The sequence below is a fragment of the Phalangium opilio genome, unplaced genomic scaffold, assembly GCF_054372755.1.
Source record: "Phalangium opilio isolate 3A_F unplaced genomic scaffold, DU_Popi_V2 ptg000017l_1, whole genome shotgun sequence".
Classification (NCBI taxonomy): Eukaryota; Metazoa; Arthropoda; class Arachnida; order Opiliones; family Phalangiidae; genus Phalangium; species Phalangium opilio.
In genome coordinates this window covers 5,616,165-5,636,849 of record NW_028324151.1, presented here as the reverse complement: position 1 = coordinate 5,636,849, position 20,685 = coordinate 5,616,165, and the positions used below count along the sequence as shown (strand labels likewise).

The 20,685-nt window shown below is 34.3% G+C and overlaps 2 protein-coding genes across 3 annotated transcripts in view; both read left to right on the top strand.

The window, feature by feature from the left end:
- Window positions 1-16,480, top strand: part of LOC149702697 (uncharacterized) — a 112,080-nt gene extending 95,600 nt beyond the window's left edge. The window contains exon 6 of the mRNA XM_089866534.1: window positions 12,163-16,480. Coding sequence (XP_089722660.1) covers window positions 12,163-13,262 — 1,100 coding nt within the window. The 3' untranslated portion in view covers window positions 13,263-16,480. The remainder of the gene's footprint in view (window positions 1-12,162) is intronic.
- Window positions 378-6,229, top strand: LOC149702698 (uncharacterized). Of its 2 annotated transcripts, XM_089866582.1 has the most exons (3): window positions 378-1,835; window positions 2,908-3,955; window positions 4,294-6,229. In XM_089866582.1, exons 2-3 carry the CDS (start codon window positions 3,814-3,816, stop codon window positions 4,578-4,580), a joined length of 429 nt encoding a protein of 142 aa, XP_089722708.1. In that variant the 5' UTR covers window positions 378-1,835; window positions 2,908-3,813; the 3' UTR covers window positions 4,581-6,229. The 2 variants fall into 2 exon arrangements, with proteins under 2 accessions (XP_089722708.1, XP_089722709.1); XM_089866583.1 differs by lacking the exons at window positions 2,908-3,955; window positions 4,294-6,229 and adding an exon at window positions 2,023-2,823.
- Window positions 16,481-20,685: the final 4,205 nt, after the last annotated feature.

Here is a 20,685-nt window from a genome sequence, read left to right as displayed (position 1 = left end):
TGCATGAATGAATGAGTGAATGTTCTTTGGTATGTGAAACCGGCTAACTTTTGTTTAAATTTATTGACAAATCATTTATTCGCTGATTGCAGGGAGTGAATTGGTTTTCTACGAGAGCCGCAATAATAAGAAAAATGTGCTGTACGAGGGACATACTTACGGAATACAATACGCCGGTGTTGGGTCGGATAGTTGGCGTTGCAATAGATCTGGATCTGGGAAAATGGCGTGCAAAGCTGTATTATCCAGCGATAAAAGTCATAAATATTTCACATTAAAAAAGGATCACAATCATCCCAAAATAACACCAAAGCAACTAGCTCGCATATTTCATCAAAACAACATTGTATTTAATACTGAGATCTGTATGGAATGAATGGAATAAACACTTGTTCATAAATTTGATAGAATGAATATAAAATCAATAACAATAGTAACAACCATAACCTAATTATCATTAATTTGTTTGACATCGGCAATTACAATTAATTTTACGCGCTGGCTTAATTATCTATTCGCTTTCAGAACTTGGAATGATCTTCTACAGAGGTAGAAATAAGAAATTAAACATAGTCTACGATGGTAACACGTTTGGAATAGCGTATAAATGCGTTCAGAAAGTGGTTTGGCGTTGCAATCGGTCTGGAGCGGGTTGCAGAGCGACGCTTTCAAGCGATAAATTACATAAACATTTTGAGCTAAAAAATAAGCATCATAACCATCACAAGATGATTTCTTCCAACGGTTTGGCAGTTAAACAGAGAAGCCACTTTGAAATTCGAAAAGCGTTCGTCAAATAATTAGGGAAAAAAATATATACTTCGATTGTTTTTTCTCTCTATCCCAAATATTTTATTGAAATTGGTAAAATTACAATTGCATTGACGGTCTACTTAAGAAATGCTTAAGGTAGGGTAGTGTCAGTTACATTTCCAAATGTGTTTTACAAACTGAAATCGGTTTAAGATGGTCACAATTATACTTACCGTACATTACAATTTTTCTCGACAAGTAGTTTGTTGACAGCAACAGAATAAGCATTTCCCCTCCCCCAAAAGAATTAAAAGTGAAGTTCATGTAGTTTCAATTGAAATAAAATTACCTTTTTACAAAAGCGATTGTACCGAAACTCAAATTTAACTATGAATTACGCAACACAATGGGAAGAAAAATACCATTTTGACGAAGAAATATTCTCACTTTAGATCTAACGGAGAATCCGGGTGACATCTTCTTTTATGAAAGCCGAAATCAGAAAGTAAACGTCTACTACAACGGTTATTCGTTTGGTAAAAGCCACGTTGGCACCAACAAAGTATCATGGCGTTGTAATCGCCACGGTGGCGGTTGCAAGGCTTCATTGTTCAGCGACTTAATGTATCGTCAATTCGTTCACAAAAACAAGGACCACAATCATACCCGTAATATGGATCTACAAGTTATTGGGCTAACGTGCACTGTAATTAAAATGGCAAATGCAATTAAGGAATAAAAGAGAAAATTGTGTATTTTTTGTTATGCACGAGTTTTATTAATTTAAACCCCGAATTAATCGTAATAGTAAAAGAATGAGAATGGATATTTACATTGGTACTAACTCTCTTACAGAAAATATGCCGGAAATTGTAATTGTCGAAGATCAAAATGGCAAGACAACGGTGTTTTTCGAAGGTTACGCGTTTGGAATTAATAGTCCAGGTGTGAAAAGGGTCGGTTGGCGTTGTAAAAATCACAGTTCCGGTTGCACGGCGTATCTTCACAGCGATATGTCCTATAGCGTCTTCACCCCTAGGAACACTGAACACAACCATAAGCCGTCATCCGCATTCTCTAAGGTCAAACACTTGACCAAAACAATGTATGACTGAACAAGACCGAATAAAACACGAATAATATAAATTTCTTAAAGTTTTAAATGTTCTGAAGCCTGGGAAGAATCATGTTACATAACTGAAGTATTAAGAGGGTACAGTGTGTCACCCTACGGAGTTTTAAACAAAGCACACGCGTTTTTTGTTACAGAGGTTTTGGTGTACGAGGGTCGAAATGACGCGTTGTTGGCGTTTTGCAGTGGTTACCGATACGGCATCGCTTACAGGGGTCAAAAGAAGTTTGCTTGGCGTTGTAATAAGCACAATTTCGGTTGTAAAGCTATGATTTACAGCGACATAAACTTACTGACTTTTGTCTCGAAGAAACTGTATCATAATCACCCACCGTCGAGAAAGTACGACACAGTCGCTCTCAAATTATTGTCAATAACCTTTTTGATAAATAAGGATAAAGAATCAAACTCTTCTTAATAAGCCCAAATAAAAGAGTTTAAAAATTCATAATACACTGGTGCATATTCAATTTTCGTTAAACGTTTGCATGGAATTTTCTTCTATTTCGTCAGTTAGATACTTAAATACTGAATAGTTAAAGTGATCCGTTATCTAGGGGTGGAGCTTATATCAAGCTAAACGTTAAGTTCAACAGTTATATACTGTACATACATAGATGGCATGTTTCTTGCAGTTTTAGTGTACGCAGGTCGAAACCGCAAGATGATGGCAATTTATGAAGGGTATGGTTTCGGTTTGGATTACCGAGGTTCTAAAAATGTGGCGTGGCGTTGCAATAACCGAAATATGCGTTGCAGAGCCGGTCTTTCAAGTGATCCATTATATCGATCATTCGTGATAAAAAATGAGGAACATAATCACCCAAAACCTTTGAAATACAAAGATTATAGTTTTAAATTGTTATGTACAACCTCTGATGTAACGAAAAGAGTTAAGAAACAATGAATAAATGGATATATATATTTTCATACAATTATTCTCACGTCTGTGTAGATTTATTCTACATTTATGGGCCTAATAGGATATGAACTAACGGAAGGAAATTATTTTTTTCGCGTAGGCATCTCCGTACAAGATTTAACCTTCTATAAAGGGAAAAGACAGAAATTGAACGTTGTTTACCAAGGGTATTCGTTTGGAAAACATTACGATTGTGCAGATTGGATCGTTTGGCGTTGTAATAGGACGGGAAACGGTTGCAAGGCTTCCCTTATCAGTGACAAGTTACAACAAAATTTTATACAGAAAAACACTTATCATAATCATATGAAATCGGCCAGATACAAAATTATGCGTACAAACTGTTTCCAAGAATCAATTCAATAAGCCATGATGAGGCTAAATGTTGCGCTGATATTACAAATTTCAATAAAATTCTTCCATCCAATCTTCATTTACATGCGAACTTTATTTAAAATTAATTTATGCATGATGAAACTAAGCAATTCACTTTTATTGTAAATTTGAAATGTTTATTGTACAATCTAACTTCCTCCACACATGTCTAACACGAAGAACGAATTTGCTTCGCAGAGATATACTTCTACGAGAGTCGAAACGGTAAAATGAATGTAATTTACAAAGGATATGGTTACAGCCTTCACCATAACAGTGCCACTAGGATATCATGGCGTTGTAATAGAACAAGTGGCGGTTGTAAAGCTTCCATATACACTGACAAAAATTGCGAAAACGTTGTTGAAAATAAAAGTTTTCACAACCATCCGAAATCAACACGATATAAAATCGTGCCCAAGTTGTAGTTGAACTATCTGTTTAATAAAATAAAATTTGTCATTTAAAAATGTGTTGCATGTTCATTTTATTTACATTTCTAAGGAGTTATCGACTCTTCCAGTGTGTTTAATCAATTTGCTACATTGACTCCCAGAGACCCCGACATGACTAACACGGAGAATGACTTTGTTTCGCAGAGATTTATTTCTACGAGGGTCGACACCATAAAATGAATATAATTTACGAAGGATGCAGTTACAGTATTCACCATAATAGCGCTTCAAGGATATCATGGCGTTGTAATAGGACGCGTGAAGGTTGTAAAGCTACTCTGTACACGGACAAAAATTATAAGAATGTTGTTCCTAAATGTAAGTTCCACAATCACCCAAAATCGCAGAGATATAATATCGCTCCAATGTTGTAAAATTCGTGGATTAAAATAGTTTCATATGAAAATGCCTTACGAGTGTTAATGTTTATCGCATTTCTTCAGACTGAGGTGTCGAGTTTGTGTTTAAGATAGTTTAAAGAAATCAGAAACGTATTGGGCGATTAAATTTGGTGGAAAACATTGCCATTTTTTATTGTGTTTTTTTGGAACAAACGCAAGTTTAGCTGTGATGATACTATTGAGCTGATGTAATGATCCAAGCGAGTTAACATAGATTACAAATATTTTAAAGATTTGTCAACGTTTTTTTCACAGATTACGATGATCAAGTTGTCATCTACAAAGGTCGCAACAAGAAAATGAATTTGGGCTATGCCGGCTTTAATTATGGCATACCATACATCAGCTCCAAAAAAATAATGTGGCGTTGTAATAGAAAAAGTCACGGTTGTAAAGCTGGTTTGTATACAGATAGATCATATCGAAATCCGATACCGTCAAAATACCAGCACAATCATCCACCTTCTTTCTTTCCATTAAATGGAGATCGGTACCGAAGAACCGATTTTTGCGTACCAAAACTTAAGACGGAAATTATGTAATAGCGAAAATTTTAAATACTGTATTTGTATGAGTATGACAATGTATAAAATAATGTACATTTGATTCTGACTTATTACAATGCTCAATTAGTAATACGTTATCCACAGAACTTAAAATCTTCGATAAGAAAGGTCAAGCATTGATGATAGGCTTTGATAATAGCAAATATTTAAATATTGATCCCCCATTCATTCACAGATGACAACGATCAAGTTATCATCTACAAAGGTCGAAACCAGAAAATGAATTTAGGTTATGCCGGATATAATTTTGGTATTCCACACGTCAGCCTAAAGAAAATATTATGGCGTTGCAATAGAAAAAGTAGCGGTTGTAAAGCTGGCTTGTACACCGATAGATTTTACCGTAACCCAATGCCATCGAAATACGAACACAATCATCCACCTTCTTACAATCCATTAGCTGGAAATAGGTACAGGAGAACCGATTTTTGCGTGCCAATCGCGAAGCAACTTGTGTAATATTGTTAATAAAATTGTATTTGTGATTCTGTATAAAACAGTCTACATTTGCTTCCGAGGCCAAGAACCCATGTAGGGCAGTAGAACGTGCAAAGATGGAATTGGGCTGTAGTACCGTGAACTTAGTTATTGCACAGTTTTCTGCATTATTCTCTTTGTGTTAGGCTTTATTCGCGTTAGATCAAGTCAGGCAAGTAACGTGAGATCATCATTTCAGACATCTTCTTTTATCGAGGTCACAGGAACAAAGGCGTCAATGTTGTGTATCATGGATATGGGTTCAGTGTACATCACGTGACCAACGATAGGATTTCGTGGAGATGTAATAGCACCGGAAATGGTTGCAAGGCGAAACTTTTTAGTGATAAAGCTTACTCTAATTTTACAGAGATAAATAGGGAACATAACCATCCTAAATCGCTTAAATATAGTTATTTGGGTAAAATTTTACAGAGGCCTCCCATTTTAAATCAATGATTATAAACATCCAAAAATGAATAAAATCACGAGTGTATGAAATTTCGTACTTTTAATTCCTTGATAAAATTGGTTTATAAAGACAAGGCAATAAAAACCTCCTACGAAACGTTAGACATTTGCTTACCCAATTATCTTCACTCCCCCACTAGCCTTCTACTTATCAAAATCCTCCACCATGTAGATGTAAATTTGAGGAGCCTTTTTGAAGCCCCGCCCTTCTGGCAATTCCCTATACATATTCTAATTTATTTCTTACTACTTCTTGGTTTGTAAATAAGAACTCAAAATCAACACAATCTGACTCATTATTGTACATTTTACAGATTTTGGAATTATAGAAATGGAAAAGAACTTGTTGTATTTTGAAAGTCGAAATAACAAAGTTAACGTTAATTACGAAGGCTACAGATTCAACATACATTACAAAGGCAAAAACACCATTGGTTGGCGATGCAGTTTGCAAAAACGTGGATGTAAAGCTAGATTAACTAGTGATGAGAAATATAATAACATTCGCACCAAAAACAACGAACATAATCACCCGAAACCAGACAGAATGAAAACTTGTTACACAACTCAATATTGAAAATAGCCTTGCGGAATCCCCAATCTCCGTATATCATCTTCGAACGGGATAAATTAGAATATAAGGCTAAACTGTGAAATAAAATTATTTCCTTCTTAAATTGGTTTGCATTTGTTTTTCGTGTCACAAAACGCAGTGCGATTAAAGAAAGGATTGATAAAAGTAAACCCAGAACGTTATCTGACAAAGTTTGTGTCATTTTTACAGATAGAGATCCTGATGTCGCATTTTTTGAAAGTCGTAGTAAAAAAATTAATCTTCGTTACGATGGCTACGGATTCACAATTCACTACAAAAACAAAAATAATATTGTTTGGAGATGCAATAGTCAAAGCCTGGGATGTAAGGCGAAACTAATCAGTGATAATAACTATCAAAATATCGTACCTTCAAACAGACCGCATACTTGTAATCAAAGAAACGAATGGGCTAGAACGAAACGTTGGTGGCCATTTAAGGACTGAGAAATTTTATTGAATAAAGTTTTCAAATATTTAAAATGTATTTTGTCCGTGTCTTTATTTTCTTATGGGTGTTAAATCATGTTGATATGGGGTGTTTTTATCATCACCGATACTGATTCCAATTCGCCATGATCTCGTTTCAGACTTGGTGCTTTACAGAAATGAAAATGACACTCTGAACGGCATTTATCAAGATTGCACTTTTAACATTTATCGTCAAACGAAAGATAAATATTACTGGCGTTGCACTAAATCCTCGAAAGGTTGCGAAGCTTCGTTTTCAACTAACACCAAATTTGGCAATTTGGTACCTCGTTACTTGCATCATAATCATATGAAACCGAAATTGAAAATTTTCGATCCAAATGAAAATTTGCACTCAATCTAATTTTGACTTAACTAAAACATTAAAAAAAATGTGTGTCTGTACCTTAATTCGACTTAGCGAACTTAAACTTCGCATCCCTACTTGCTCTATTAAATGTGGTGGTGGTTTCTGTTTATGTAAACTTTTTTGCGTCTGTATCGAATGGCAAATTAAATTGTGTTTGTTTCAATATACATCAGTCAAAAATGAAGTAATTCGTGGCTTTGTATTGTAATTTTGTTCATGTAACATCGGAATATTATCATTCTGTGTGTATGAAACTGTACGTTGTTTAAAAATCCTTCCATTCGACAAATAAATTCATTTCAAGTTACACGTGTTTCGTCAATTATTTAAAATTTGTTACGCGTAAAAAGTAACCATGCAACTGAAGTTTTAACTTGAAAATGAACGTTATTTTGAACGACCGCGGTTTTAGTTTTCATCAGGTATCTGCTAAGAAAATATGACTTTGTCGTAAACGCGCCTTAGGATGCAAAGTACCACTAAGGTCTGACAGAACGTGGCAAAATTTGGCTTATAAAAATGCGTTAAATCAATCAAGGCAAATGTTACTTAGTTCCTTTTAAAAACAGGTGATACTCTACACTAACACTTTCTTAAGGCTTTGTTGGAAGCTGAGAATTCGCTTGAACATTGACTCTGGATTGTATTAACATCACGCACTTAACACTGAAATAAACGTAATCTTACTTAATTGATTTCATTTAAATTTATTCAAACGACACTTGTTATCAAAAATATAATTCATCTTAACTACAAGTTTACGCTATTGAAAAACTATTCACAGGTTACGAAGCGGATTGGGTCTTTTTCAAAAGTCGAAATCAGAAAATGAACGTACTTTATCGAGGACACAGTTTCAGCATTCATAGGTTTAGCACAAAAGGGATATCGTGGCGTTGTAATCGCAATGCTAAGGGTTGTAAAGCCACATTATCCACGGATAGATTTTATCGCAATCTTGTTCCCAAACATACAGAACATAACCATCCGCAATCGGAGAAACATTCAGCGGTAGAGTACTAAAACTTACCACATATCATTGAATTTTCTCGGTTATAGTATATCTGATCTGTAATAATCTTAGCTAGCTGTATTATGATTTTAAATTGAATAAACTTTATGCTGATTCTATTTATAAGTTCGTGTATACTTGCAACTTATCCCCAAGGAAGATAACCAAGAATCTTCGATGGTACTTACCATTGATGCTTACAAAAGCCTCTCAGTGGTCAATAATAATTTTCATTTAAATCTGTAAATTTATTTACATTAAAAAGCTATACAATGAAATTTCCAAAGTTCTTATTGCTTAATATTACTACACTTAATGTCGCTTCATTTGCTTGCCATACGTTGACGGCAAACGTTTGGGCTAATCCTTTTCAGATACTTATGGACCACAAGTTACCTTCTACCGAAGTCGTAATCAGAAAATGAATGTCCTCTACGATGGTTACAGATTTAGCATACATCGTACCGGTACAAATAAGATAGCTTGGAGATGTAATCGTACCGCCGAAGGTTGCAAGGCCACACTTTCTTCCGATGTAACCTATGAAAATCTAGTACCTAGAAACGAAATGCATAATCACCCACGTGGACGTAAATTGTGAAAGTTGCTTCTAATGTAACGCTTTAAATAATATATAAGATAATAAAACCGGTTAAGGAATCGCCTGCTTTCATTTGTAACTAAGGTTAATTTGTATTACAGTGTTTGAACAGATACTAACTTAATTTTTTTCTTATAGTAATTTTCATGAAGTAACATATCATGCAAATTCAGAAGTTGAAATTGGAAAATGGGATTTCAATGATTTACTTCAGTACGTCAGAAGACAGATGCATCGAAGTTTAAAGTCATTATTGACAAATCAAGTCTAGACAGGCATGTGCCTGAAAGAATGATCAGTGCTTCATCATATTTCACTGTGAAATGGAATTACTTCAATGGAATAACAGTCTCAACAGTTGTGCGTCGAAATGTTAAGTCATCGTTGACAAATCAAATCCAGACATGTACCTGAAGGAATGATCAGTATTTCACTGTGAAATCGAATTGCTTCAAAGGGATGTCAGTCTTAACACAATGTATAATAATATTTCCTGAAATAAATTTATTAAAAACGTGGTGTACCATTTTAATGTTTCTTCGTGACATCAAGCTCATGCATCATTGACTTGATGTGAAATTCTACTTATTAAACTTGAACTCTTTCACAGACTCGGATCAACATCTGATATTTTACAAGAGCCGTAATCAAAAGCTGAACGTGGTATACGGAGGTTGCAGTTTCAGTATACACAATATCAGCCACAAGAAAATATCTTGGCGTTGCAACAAAAGTAGTAGCGGTTGTAAAGCTTCCATGTACACCGATAAGTTTTATCGTAACCCCATACCCAAAGTACGCGAACACAATCATCCGAAAGGACACAAGTACAAGGGACCTCATCTAGAACTTGCCACTTTACCAGCTACGTGAAAAATGTTCGGTTCTTGAAGTGTTGTGACGAGAGACACTTCTTCCCAAAACACGTGATACGGTTGGCCAGTGTATATATATATATATTTATATATTGAAAATATTAATTATTAACAACACACTGGAAATGGTTTTTTTACGTTAATTATCGGCCTTCTTGCAATATATATCGATATATATTGGTTGGAATTTGGATATATATTATATTTCTTATATATATATATACTAAGATTAATATTTATAAAAAATTATATAGCCATTGGTTAAAGGAATAAAATGGTTGGTTTATATTAATGTTTGTCGTCTGTTTATTACTTACTAACAAAGCTTTGTTCTGGTGAGCAAGAACTACAAAACAAATATTGGAAATTACATAAATACACAACACCTTTTATGATGGTGTGCAACTTTGCACCCGCGCTCATTTCAGGCCTTACAAACTACGCGGTTCATAAGCATTTTCTCCAAATAAATCGCATATTATTAATGTATTTACTAACCATTTCTATGTTTTTAATTACAGATAATGATGACGATGAAATGATTTTCTTTCGAAGTAAATACAATAATCCTAACGTGGCTTTTCAAGGTTACATGTACTGCGCGTTGGGTGTACGTGGTCACACAACTTTGGTTTCCGATCTTATTGAATGGCGTTGTAATAGACTTAAACAGGGATGTAAAGCTAAAATAAGGACCTTCAAACAGGATCCAAGCTCGGTGATACAAATTGGTGAACATGATCACGAACCAAAGGGGAAAGAAGAAATTGCGTTGCATATCGCCAAAAGCGTCAAATTTGCCGAAAATTCTTTCAATCAAAAATTTCCATAAATTCATTATTATTTCGTTTAATATTTTTCACTCGTTTCAACAAGTCAATTGTTGCTCATTTCCATGAGTCAATTGTCACTAATTTTTTTTCAGACAATTGTCACTAAGTTTTTTCAGACAATTGTCACTAATTTTTTCAGACAATTGTCACTAATTTTTTCAGACAATTGTCACTAATTTTTTCAGACAATTGTCACTAATTTTTTCAGACAATTGTCACTAATTTTTTCAGACAATTGTCACTAATTTTTTCAGACAATTGTCACTAATTTTTTCAGACAATTGTCACTAATTTTTTCAGACAATTGCCGCTCATGTTAGTCAATTGTCACTAATTTTTTCAGGCAATTGCCGCTCATGTTAGTCAATTGTCACTAATTTTTTCAGACAATTGTCACTAATTTTTTCAGGCAATTGCCGCTCATGTTAGTCAATTGTCACTCATTACCAAGAGTCAATTGTCACTCATTACCAAGAGTCAATTGTCACTCATTACCAAGAGTCAATTGTCACTCATTTCGATGAGCCAATTGTCACTCATTTTATTCACGCAATTGTCACTCATTTTATTCACGCAATTGTCGCTCATTTTATTTAGACAATTGTCGCTCATTTTATTTAGACAATTGTCGCTCATTTTATTTAGACAATTGTCGCTCATGTTATTTAGTCAATTGTCGCTCATGTTATTTAGTCAATTGCCACTCATTTCCAAGAGTCAATTGTCATTCATTTCATAAACCAATTGTCAGTTTTTTCAATAAACTCATTGCAATCCATTTCAATTGATTTATTTTGTTTCTTTATTATTGGAGTTATTATTTCACGTTGGTGAAATTAATAATAAACGAGGTTCGCGTTAACTGCTTTACTATGGATACGATTTTAAAATACATTACCTTGTTCGAATGGAGATAAAATGGTCGAGGTGCAATGAAAACAGCCGGTACCGAATTATTACTACAGAGTGTATCGCGCACAGTCATCCAACGTTGGATCTTGAATACGAGAAAATTTGTGGAAACATGGGAATATTAATTGATACCAACGAATATTATTATATAAGAGAATAATAATTGATACCAACGAATATTATATAAGAGAATAATAATTGATACCAACGAATATTATATAAGAGAATAATAATTGATACCAACGAATATTATATAAGAGAATAATAATTGATACCAACGAATATTATATAAGAGAATAATAATTGATACCATCGAAATAGGAATGTTGTATAAGTGATAAATATATCACAAATTATACGAATAAAGATAACTCACTCGCTTATTTTTCACATAAGAAAATTAAAAGATAGATTTTTTCTCGTGAAGTGATATTGTGATAGAGAACAAATTCTTAATTATTTTTATTATTTGTAGACGACTTCATTGACGTCACGAAATTTAGCATAATGCCAGGCGATCGCCCCAAAATATTCTACAAAGAATACGTTTATACCATCCATAAATATACAAAGGAAAGAATCAGATGGCGTTGTCCTAAAACGAACTGTTTAGCATCGTTTTACACCGACTATAATTATCACTATCCGACAAGGGTGCAATTAAGACATAATCACGAACCACGCCCAGTACATCCCGAATTTTGGACATAAATTTATCTGTTTTTAAAAAAATAATAAATATTTTTGTACATTTACGCTGTTAAATAAATAAATATATGACATGTTCAATCTTTTACGCGGTAGAAGTATTAGTTTTTTATTGTTGTTATTTTTAATCAAATAGAGGCAAGGATATTGTTGGGATTGTTACTTCATAAATTTTGTAAACTGTACGAGGTGACTCATGGTGGTTTGAATTTAATAAAGATATTTCAATTTCAGAACCTCATTTAGAGCCTGAACATATTGTACAAGTGGAACAAGTTGATGAGGCTGAACATATTCCACAAATGGAACAAGTTGATGAGGCTGAACATATTCCACAAATGGAACAAGTTGATGAGACTGAACATATTCCACAAGTGGAACAAGTTGATGAGACTGAACATATTGAACATATTGTACAAGTGGAACAAGTTGATGAGACTGAACATATTGTACAAATGGAACAAGTTGATGAGGCTGAACATATTCCACAAATGGAACAAGTTGATGAGACTGAACATATTGTACAAATGGAACAAGTTGATGAGACTGAACATATTGTACAAATGGAACAAGTTGTTGAGACTGAACATATTCCACAAATGGAACAAGTTGATGAAGCTGAACATATTATACAAATGGAAGAAGTTATTGAATCTGAAGAGATTGTGTACCATACTGAAGAACTTGTTCAGATTGAACATGATTTAGAGACAAACGAGCTTGTACACGTGCAACACGGTGTAGGGTCGGAAGAGCTCGTATTTTTGGAACACGTAGTAGGAACGGACGAGGCTGTTCAAATGGAACATAATCTAGAAGATCCTGATGGAATTGTAAACCTGGACCATAACGTAGAGACTGAAAACCTTGAGCACTTGGAACACAGCGTACAAACGGAACAGCTTGGTAATATGGAACCACAACAGTTTCTTCTTGTGGAATACAATCCAACTGAAACGGAAGGCGTCACAGTGATGGGGGAAACTTCACAAACGCAAGATTCACTCGTAACAGGAGAGTCAATGGATAATTCAGGGTTAGCGGGTCCTTCAAGCCCCGCCTCTAGCGAGGATGACGGTTTTAACAGCACCGTGACGGTGATTGAAGGAGTCGAAGAAGACGCGCGAACCTATATTTACTACGAAGGATATAGATGGTGCATCAAGTATGTGGGAAAGAAGTCCATCAGATGGAAATGTAGTACTAAAAGCAACTGCAGCGCCGCTTTCTACACTGATTTGAATTACCAAAATCCTTCGCCACTTCGTCACGAACATAACCACGAACCATCTGTCAAGGAGATGGAACAATGGGCTTCCGCCATGAATATGTAGTCATTTTTTTTCTAATATTTCTTGTGTCTGTAGAATGTTAATTAGATAACATTCGATAAGAAATCTAATATTCGGGTATTTAAAGGTATTATTATTATTATTTTTTTTTTTGTTACGTTAAATTCTCGTTTTGCTTTCAATCATACAATTTGATTATTAATCGTTAAGTGTCCTTTAAATTCATTCTTAAAACCAGATTCTTTATTTTTGATTAACTTTAAATTGCATTAAAATTCGCAACTACTAACACCTCATTGTCTGTCCAAGAAAAAAGAGAAATAACAATTTATTCCAAAAAAAAAAATAATTCAATTCAGTTTGTAAACCTTACGTAATAAAAGATGTTTAACGGGTCATGAAATGGGGATTTCCAGAGTCTTACCTGAAAATATTTGCCAGTAGCTAATGAATTAAATATATAAGATTAAATATTAAATTTAATTTTTAGAAATTGTAAACGTAAACGACCCTCAGTACGCTGCGTTTAAAGGCCTTGGAGAGAGATATTACATTTATCATAACAAATACCGTTGGTGCATGGCTTACAAGGGACTTAAATTTATCACTTGGAAATGCAGTACGAAAGTTGGTTGCAAATCAACATTCCGAACGGATTTGAATTTCCAAAACCCGACAGATATTTGGATTCCGCATAATCATAAACCATCTTTTAAGGAAGAACTTTTCGCCAGTACACATCCGGATTTAACCGTTGTAAAACAAGTTTCGTGTAACAGGGGTAAAAGGAAATAGTGTAATGTGTGGCTTTTCAATTTCAATCGATTAATCATCTCTAGTCACAAATTAAAGACTGAAACAAAACTTTGAAGTCTTGTTTATTTATAGATCATTTTTGATATGTGCAAGTTTGATTTTATACTAATAAACCTTTTAACTCTCATAGATGAATTGAAGATCGTGCTTAACAAACGTGGACAAAGAAACGTAATTTTTCAAGGGTACGAATATGGAATCCATTACACTTGCAATGGCGGTTTTAGATGGAGATGTAGTAGGAGATACTATAATAAATGCAAGGGTTCCATATTTACCAACGAAAATATAACCCACGCCCAAATTTTGAATCCTCATAACCACGCGCAATATTTATTTCAATAAAAGCTACCGTTTTAAATCAGATTGTAGTCTGTTTTCAAATTTCTTTCAACGTCTCTATCGGGCTCGCGTAGGGTCCTAAAACAATCTCTATAAATTAACCTTAGTAGTTAATCATAGGACAGATAAAGGTATAATTTTATAAATCCAGGGTTCGAATCCAAAAAAAAAGAAAAAAAAACCTCGGTATTTATTGGGTTTTATCTAGCATAAAAAAACCCACCCACTTAATACAACCCATCACTAAAATCTTTAATTTTTATGCATTTAAATGCTAAAATAATTCTTTTTAAAGATAGATATTTATTGTTGCAACTTCAAAAATATTATTTTAATAATATTCATTGCAACATTTTATGATTTTTTTTCCTTTTTACTAAGTAGTGACTTTTGAATGACAACAATTCACGCAGCTGCTAAATATAAAAAACCCAATAAAACCCGGTTTTTTCGAACATTAATTTAAAGCATATTCTGACACATAACTATTTTATTATCCCATTAAGGAGTACGAGTTATAACGCAACAAAATGGTCAAGATTGTTTGATATATCAAGGTTACGAGTACATCTTTTATTTGAAACAAGGGTCTCATAGTATACGATGGCGTTGTAACTCGGACGCGACGTGTAATGGGTTACTGAGCACTGGAATTAGATACGGTGTGCCCAAGATCTTATGTGCTCACAATCATCCTCCTGTTATACCCCGTAATAGCAGACTTTACAATTAAGTGTAACAAACGACCTTACAATTTTTTTAATTTAAAATAAAGATTTATTCTTATCATTTGACTCATTTTGGTTTATTTACGAAGTCTTTCAACGTAATCTAACGGAAGGCGGATGTGAAGTTGTTTTTATTACATTTGAAGCCCAAAATACACTTATAAACTAGAGCAGGAATACATGCAGCTACTAGGAATTATTGTGTAACCGTTTTTATAAAAGTATCTAGGCGGATTTTGTGGGAGGAGCCAGACTAATCATAATGTATGATGAATTTTACCTTGTGAATAATCTATCTCGCTGCACGTCTGACTTCACGTTGCCACCAACCAATGAAACCACAGTTAGAAAGACGCCATCAGAATTATGAGGGTTGACGGTTACTAAGTTCTCAAGCCCGGCCCATATGTAGAAATTAACATGGTAGATATGGGTGCACAATGTTTCCTATTGTCTGTATGTATTCCTAACAAAAGTAATAGTAGATAGAACTTGAAACTAGTGCTCGTTATATTAGATAAGACTCGAGTGATATTGTTCGCTGTTTATTTATCAAGTACTGTTTGTGTCCTTCAATTTTTATAGATATGGTGGAATTAGTGCTTAACAAGAAAATGAAAAATAACTTGAGATTCAGGGGCTACGAATATTGTATGCACTACAAGAGTCGACGAAACTTGCGCTGGCGTTGCTTGAAAAATCATTCCATCTTTCAATGTAAAGGATGTTTGCTCACGGATGAAAACTACGAAAATCCATTTTTGTTAATGACGCACAATCACCCTCCAACTGTTGAGTTTTACCCAAGATCCGTTACCATGTATCCGTAGCTACTATCAAAGGCAAATGAAATTAATAGAAGTTAAAGCGCGGGTGGGGAAATGAAAGTCTTTCGTAGTACCCAGTATGTTATTTACGACGCTGAGTCTTACTTGCTATCAAAGTTGTTAGGTCACTTACTGCCTCACATTCTATTTGCCTTTGCTATTATGCGTACGTTGCCTAAGTTGAGTGTATTGTCGTACGATATTGGTTTTTAATTCATGTTCCAGAAATTTATTGTAAGAGCTGGTTTGAGAACAACGCCAGCCAGACTCTTTCTTGCCAACTAGAGCTATCTCAGATGCCTTAGTGTGACGTCACGCATGATTTTTGTCCATAGAACTAAAGTGGTACTAAACATGGCGGCTTACTGCCAAAATTAAGCCCTTGACGTTTCACCTGGGCACTGACTTCACAATTAAGATAGCTTTTTAGTACTTCGAACCTTCCTTAGTGGTTTTAATGGAACATGAATTATTAACTTATGGAGCTATGTTAAGCGATCACTCAAAACTCATATTACAATCAATAAATTCATATTTTTTTACTCAATTTTCGTTGTAATGTTGTTATAATTTTAAGCTTATAAAAGCCTACCATCCATAGGAAAATTTTTGTCACTTCCAAGGCGCTTAAAGAGTATACACTAAATAATATAGATATGCAAAATAACATACTTCTTTTCGTCAACTTCAAGGTTTTTACCCAGGTAAACTATTGAAGGCATATTTCGAGACACGTATCTACATTAAAAATACTCTTAAACATTTGTGCGAAACACATAAATTCACTTTGTGTTAAACGCACATAAAAATTAATAGCCTCCAAAACGCCATGATCATTTTTATAATTCACACTACAGACGACTGTGATCCACCTATTTTTATAAAGAAATAAAATTGGTATTTTCTAAAGAAACAATATTCTTTTGTGTGAGCTAATAAAAGTTAATCCTAAATATAACCTTGGCCTACTCTAACATTAATTTTTAATAATGTTTTAGATAAAGTCGAGATCGTGTTAAACAAGAAACAAAACTATAACTTAAAATACAAGAGGTACGTCTATTTTTTCAAATATAAGGGAGCGTCCCATACAACTTGGATATGCGGTAAAGGAAATTCATCTCTTCGTTGCAACGGAACTTTAATTACTGACCACGATTTATCCAATCCTAGAACTCGAAATCTACATAGTTGCAAAATATTTACATGTACCAAAAGTTAAACGTAACTTTCATATCAATTGCTACAGCTCGAGGAATTTATAACTTGAAATTAAGAAAAAAGGCTTAACCGAGTATGAAAAATGTATTTACAAATCACGTGCCATTACAAATTGTTATTTACTAAGGGCGCGAAATATCGTAATTGAAAACAATACTATGTTCTTCAAGAAGCGATATCTACTATGCTAGGGAGAAGGTATAAATTCGCACCACATTTCCAGCTCTAGCTCCAGTCCAAACGTAGGTCAGGAGTTAATCCCCGCCTCTAAATTACAACCAGAATCTCATTGGTTCTTGAAAACTCACGTCAGCGCGACGCGAATGACGAAAATTACACGTATTTTCCGATTGAGGAGAGGCGAAATATCCCGGCCTCCTTTTACGTCCCCCCTTGTATTTTGAAAGGGGGACTGGGACTATGGCGCGCGAATACTTAGGCATCTTATACCATAATTCTCCCTAATAAACTAGATATCACTTCTTGGCTTAACCCGAGTATAAAAAATGTATTTACAAATCACGTGAATACTTAAAATAAAATAACAATTTTTTCAAACGAGGCCTGCTCATTTGTACAAGTACTGTCTGTACGTATGTTCGTGAGTAATGTGGCATATTTTTGTTACGCTTTTTGTAGGATTTAACGTGGAAGTCATCGTGAATAAGAAAGGTACTCGTAACCTCAGATACATGGGATACGAATACTGCTTGAAATACAAAGGGGCAAATTTTTACAATTGGCGTTGCATCAAAAGGGGTGCGGCTTGTCGTTGCAACGGAACCTTAATTACTGACCACGAATTTAACTATCCCAGAACCCCAACAAAACATATTCATCTGCCGGTTTTTAAATAAAACAAATTTAACTATCCCAGAACCCCAACAAAACATATTCATCTGCCGGTTTTTAAATAAAACAAAACATGTTAATAAAATTGTTATCCTTGACGTTTTATAAAAGTGTACAGAGTGTAGTATGCATAATCGAGATCACAATAAACATTAGTGTATTTTAAAAATATTAGTCGATAAGTATCTTTAGAAGTATATAATACTTCTCTTCAAGGGAAGTGTACAAACCACAAAGTGTGGTGGGTAATTGTCACATGATTCTTCTCAACATTATTTTACATTTAGAGCACGGTTACTAAACCGAAGCACATACATGATAAATAGTTCCCTCATCATTAAGTACTCTATTAGCGCTTAACTATTTGGCAAGGCGCATGCGCTTGTGGAACGATATCCTATATTTACTAACCACAAATTAAACAATACCGAAACATAAACTACATCTACATGAGCCTCGGGAAATATTTTTTACTTTTAAATAAAAGTTTGTAAATATCATTTACAAACGCCGATTTTTACAGAGACGTTAACAGACGTCGTTGAACTAGTGCGGAACAGAAAGGGCACGGCGAATTTGAAATATCAAGGATACAGTTATTGTTTACATCGTATAAGACGTCAAACCCGATGGAAATGCGCCAAAAATCGAAACGGTTTCCATTGTAACGGGGCCCTTTTCACCACAAACGATTTAAGAAATCCTCATTGTACATCCTTTCATAGTCATCCACCCGAATTTTAATATTTTTCTAACATATTCTTTATTTCTTCAATAAAGTTTGATTTTCTCAGAATATTTAAGCATTTTCCTTGGAACGCTTACTTATTTCGATTTAGCTACTAACAACCATAAACTTACGAATATTTCTTGGTGATGTTGACATTTGCACACACATGTGTATCGAGTTCTATCTTTTAACCTTTCTTGCACTCTTTTTTTAGGTCTAATACAAATCGTTCTGAATAAGAAGGGTACCGAAAACTTGAAATTTTTCGGTTACGAATACTGCTTAAAATACAAAGGGACTTCGACAATCAGTTGGCGTTGCATAAAAAGTTGCGGGAGTCGTTGCAAGGGTATTCTAACAACCAGCCTAGATTTAACGAATCCCAGAACCTCCCATTTTCATAATCACCCACCATCTTGATGTCTTTTAATTAAATCAAAGAAATAAATAAAATTTTATTTTTAAAAACTATGGTTACTGTATTATTGTTTCATCATAAGATATGTTCCATAAGTTTGTCACTGGTTTCAAACTGGAGCTTGTCATGAAGTGATTGAAGTACGTCATAGATTCGAGGTAAAGCGACGGACGCCTGGTGAGGCGCTGTCAAAGGCTTAGTAATGCAGACTAAATAGGACCTAGATGGAAGTCCAGCAAAATTAATTAACCGAGTGTAGGACTTCAATTCTCGCTTGTCGTTCTCGAACTAGCTCGAGTTGTAAGACTCTAGCACTATACGAAGTATAGGTGCTATCATCCTTATGGAACATATCTTATAAACTTATGTTCAATTTATGATTTTATTTTTGGTTTTCATTTGATCATATATTAATTAGTATTCTTTTGTTTAGACACAGTTATCGTCGTACCCAACAAGAAGAATAATAACAACATTAGGTACCAGGGTTACGAATATTGTATTAAATATAATGGACTTAAACACATGAGATGGAGATGCCTGAAGAATAGACAATTATCGTGTAAAGGAGTCCTGCTTACCGATAACAATTATGGACAACCTACTCTCCTTCACGTCCACTCGCACAATCCAGAACCTAGTCTATCTCACGTAGCGACCAATGTATTTCAAAATCATTGATTAAAGCTAAACAGTTACTTAATTGTCTTACCAATTGTTTTATAGTCAATTACACGGTCCCTCTTTCCAGTTAGGCATTTTATTGTTTCATTTTGCTTGAATCGAAAATGAAAGATTCAATGCTTTTATTTGTTCAAATTGCGCAGATAAGGTCGAAGTTGTCGTGAATAAGAAACAGCACATAAACGTGATATACCAAGGTTACGAATACAGCGTACATTACAAGGGTTTACACAAAATACGGTGGCGTTGCCCTCGAAGTTCTTTGAAATGTAAAGGATGCCTTTTAACAGACAATAAGTGCGGTCAACCCCAGCCACTTATCTCTCATAATCATCCGCCTGGTCGAGATTATTAGAGATCTAAATAGAAATCGAGTGAAACATACCTGTCCCTGGTTGAATTTGTTAGAGTATTTTTTATTATAGTTACATTTTCGATGTATTCCAATGGAGCATAATATTTATTAAGCCCTATTTTTTACTATGTATAACACGGTTTACAAATAAATTATACCTATATTTTTTAATTGGCATGGTCTTTAATAACCTACAATTCTCACAATAAGTGAAATATTTGAAGCTAAGTAATATACATTCATAGGCACGATTCTGCTTGGAACATCATTAAAAATTGGTAATCAAGAAACCGAATTACCTGTAGTGAAAATAATTAAAACTACAAAAAATTTTGAACACTACAATCAACAAGCACCTAGTCGACGACCAGGTACTTACCACATTTGTGGACGATTCTTTGTTCGAAAAGATGGTATTTCGCGTCACTTGAAGAGCGTACATGGATTGTCACATGAAGGAAAGTCAAAAATGAAATTATCCTAAAATCATCT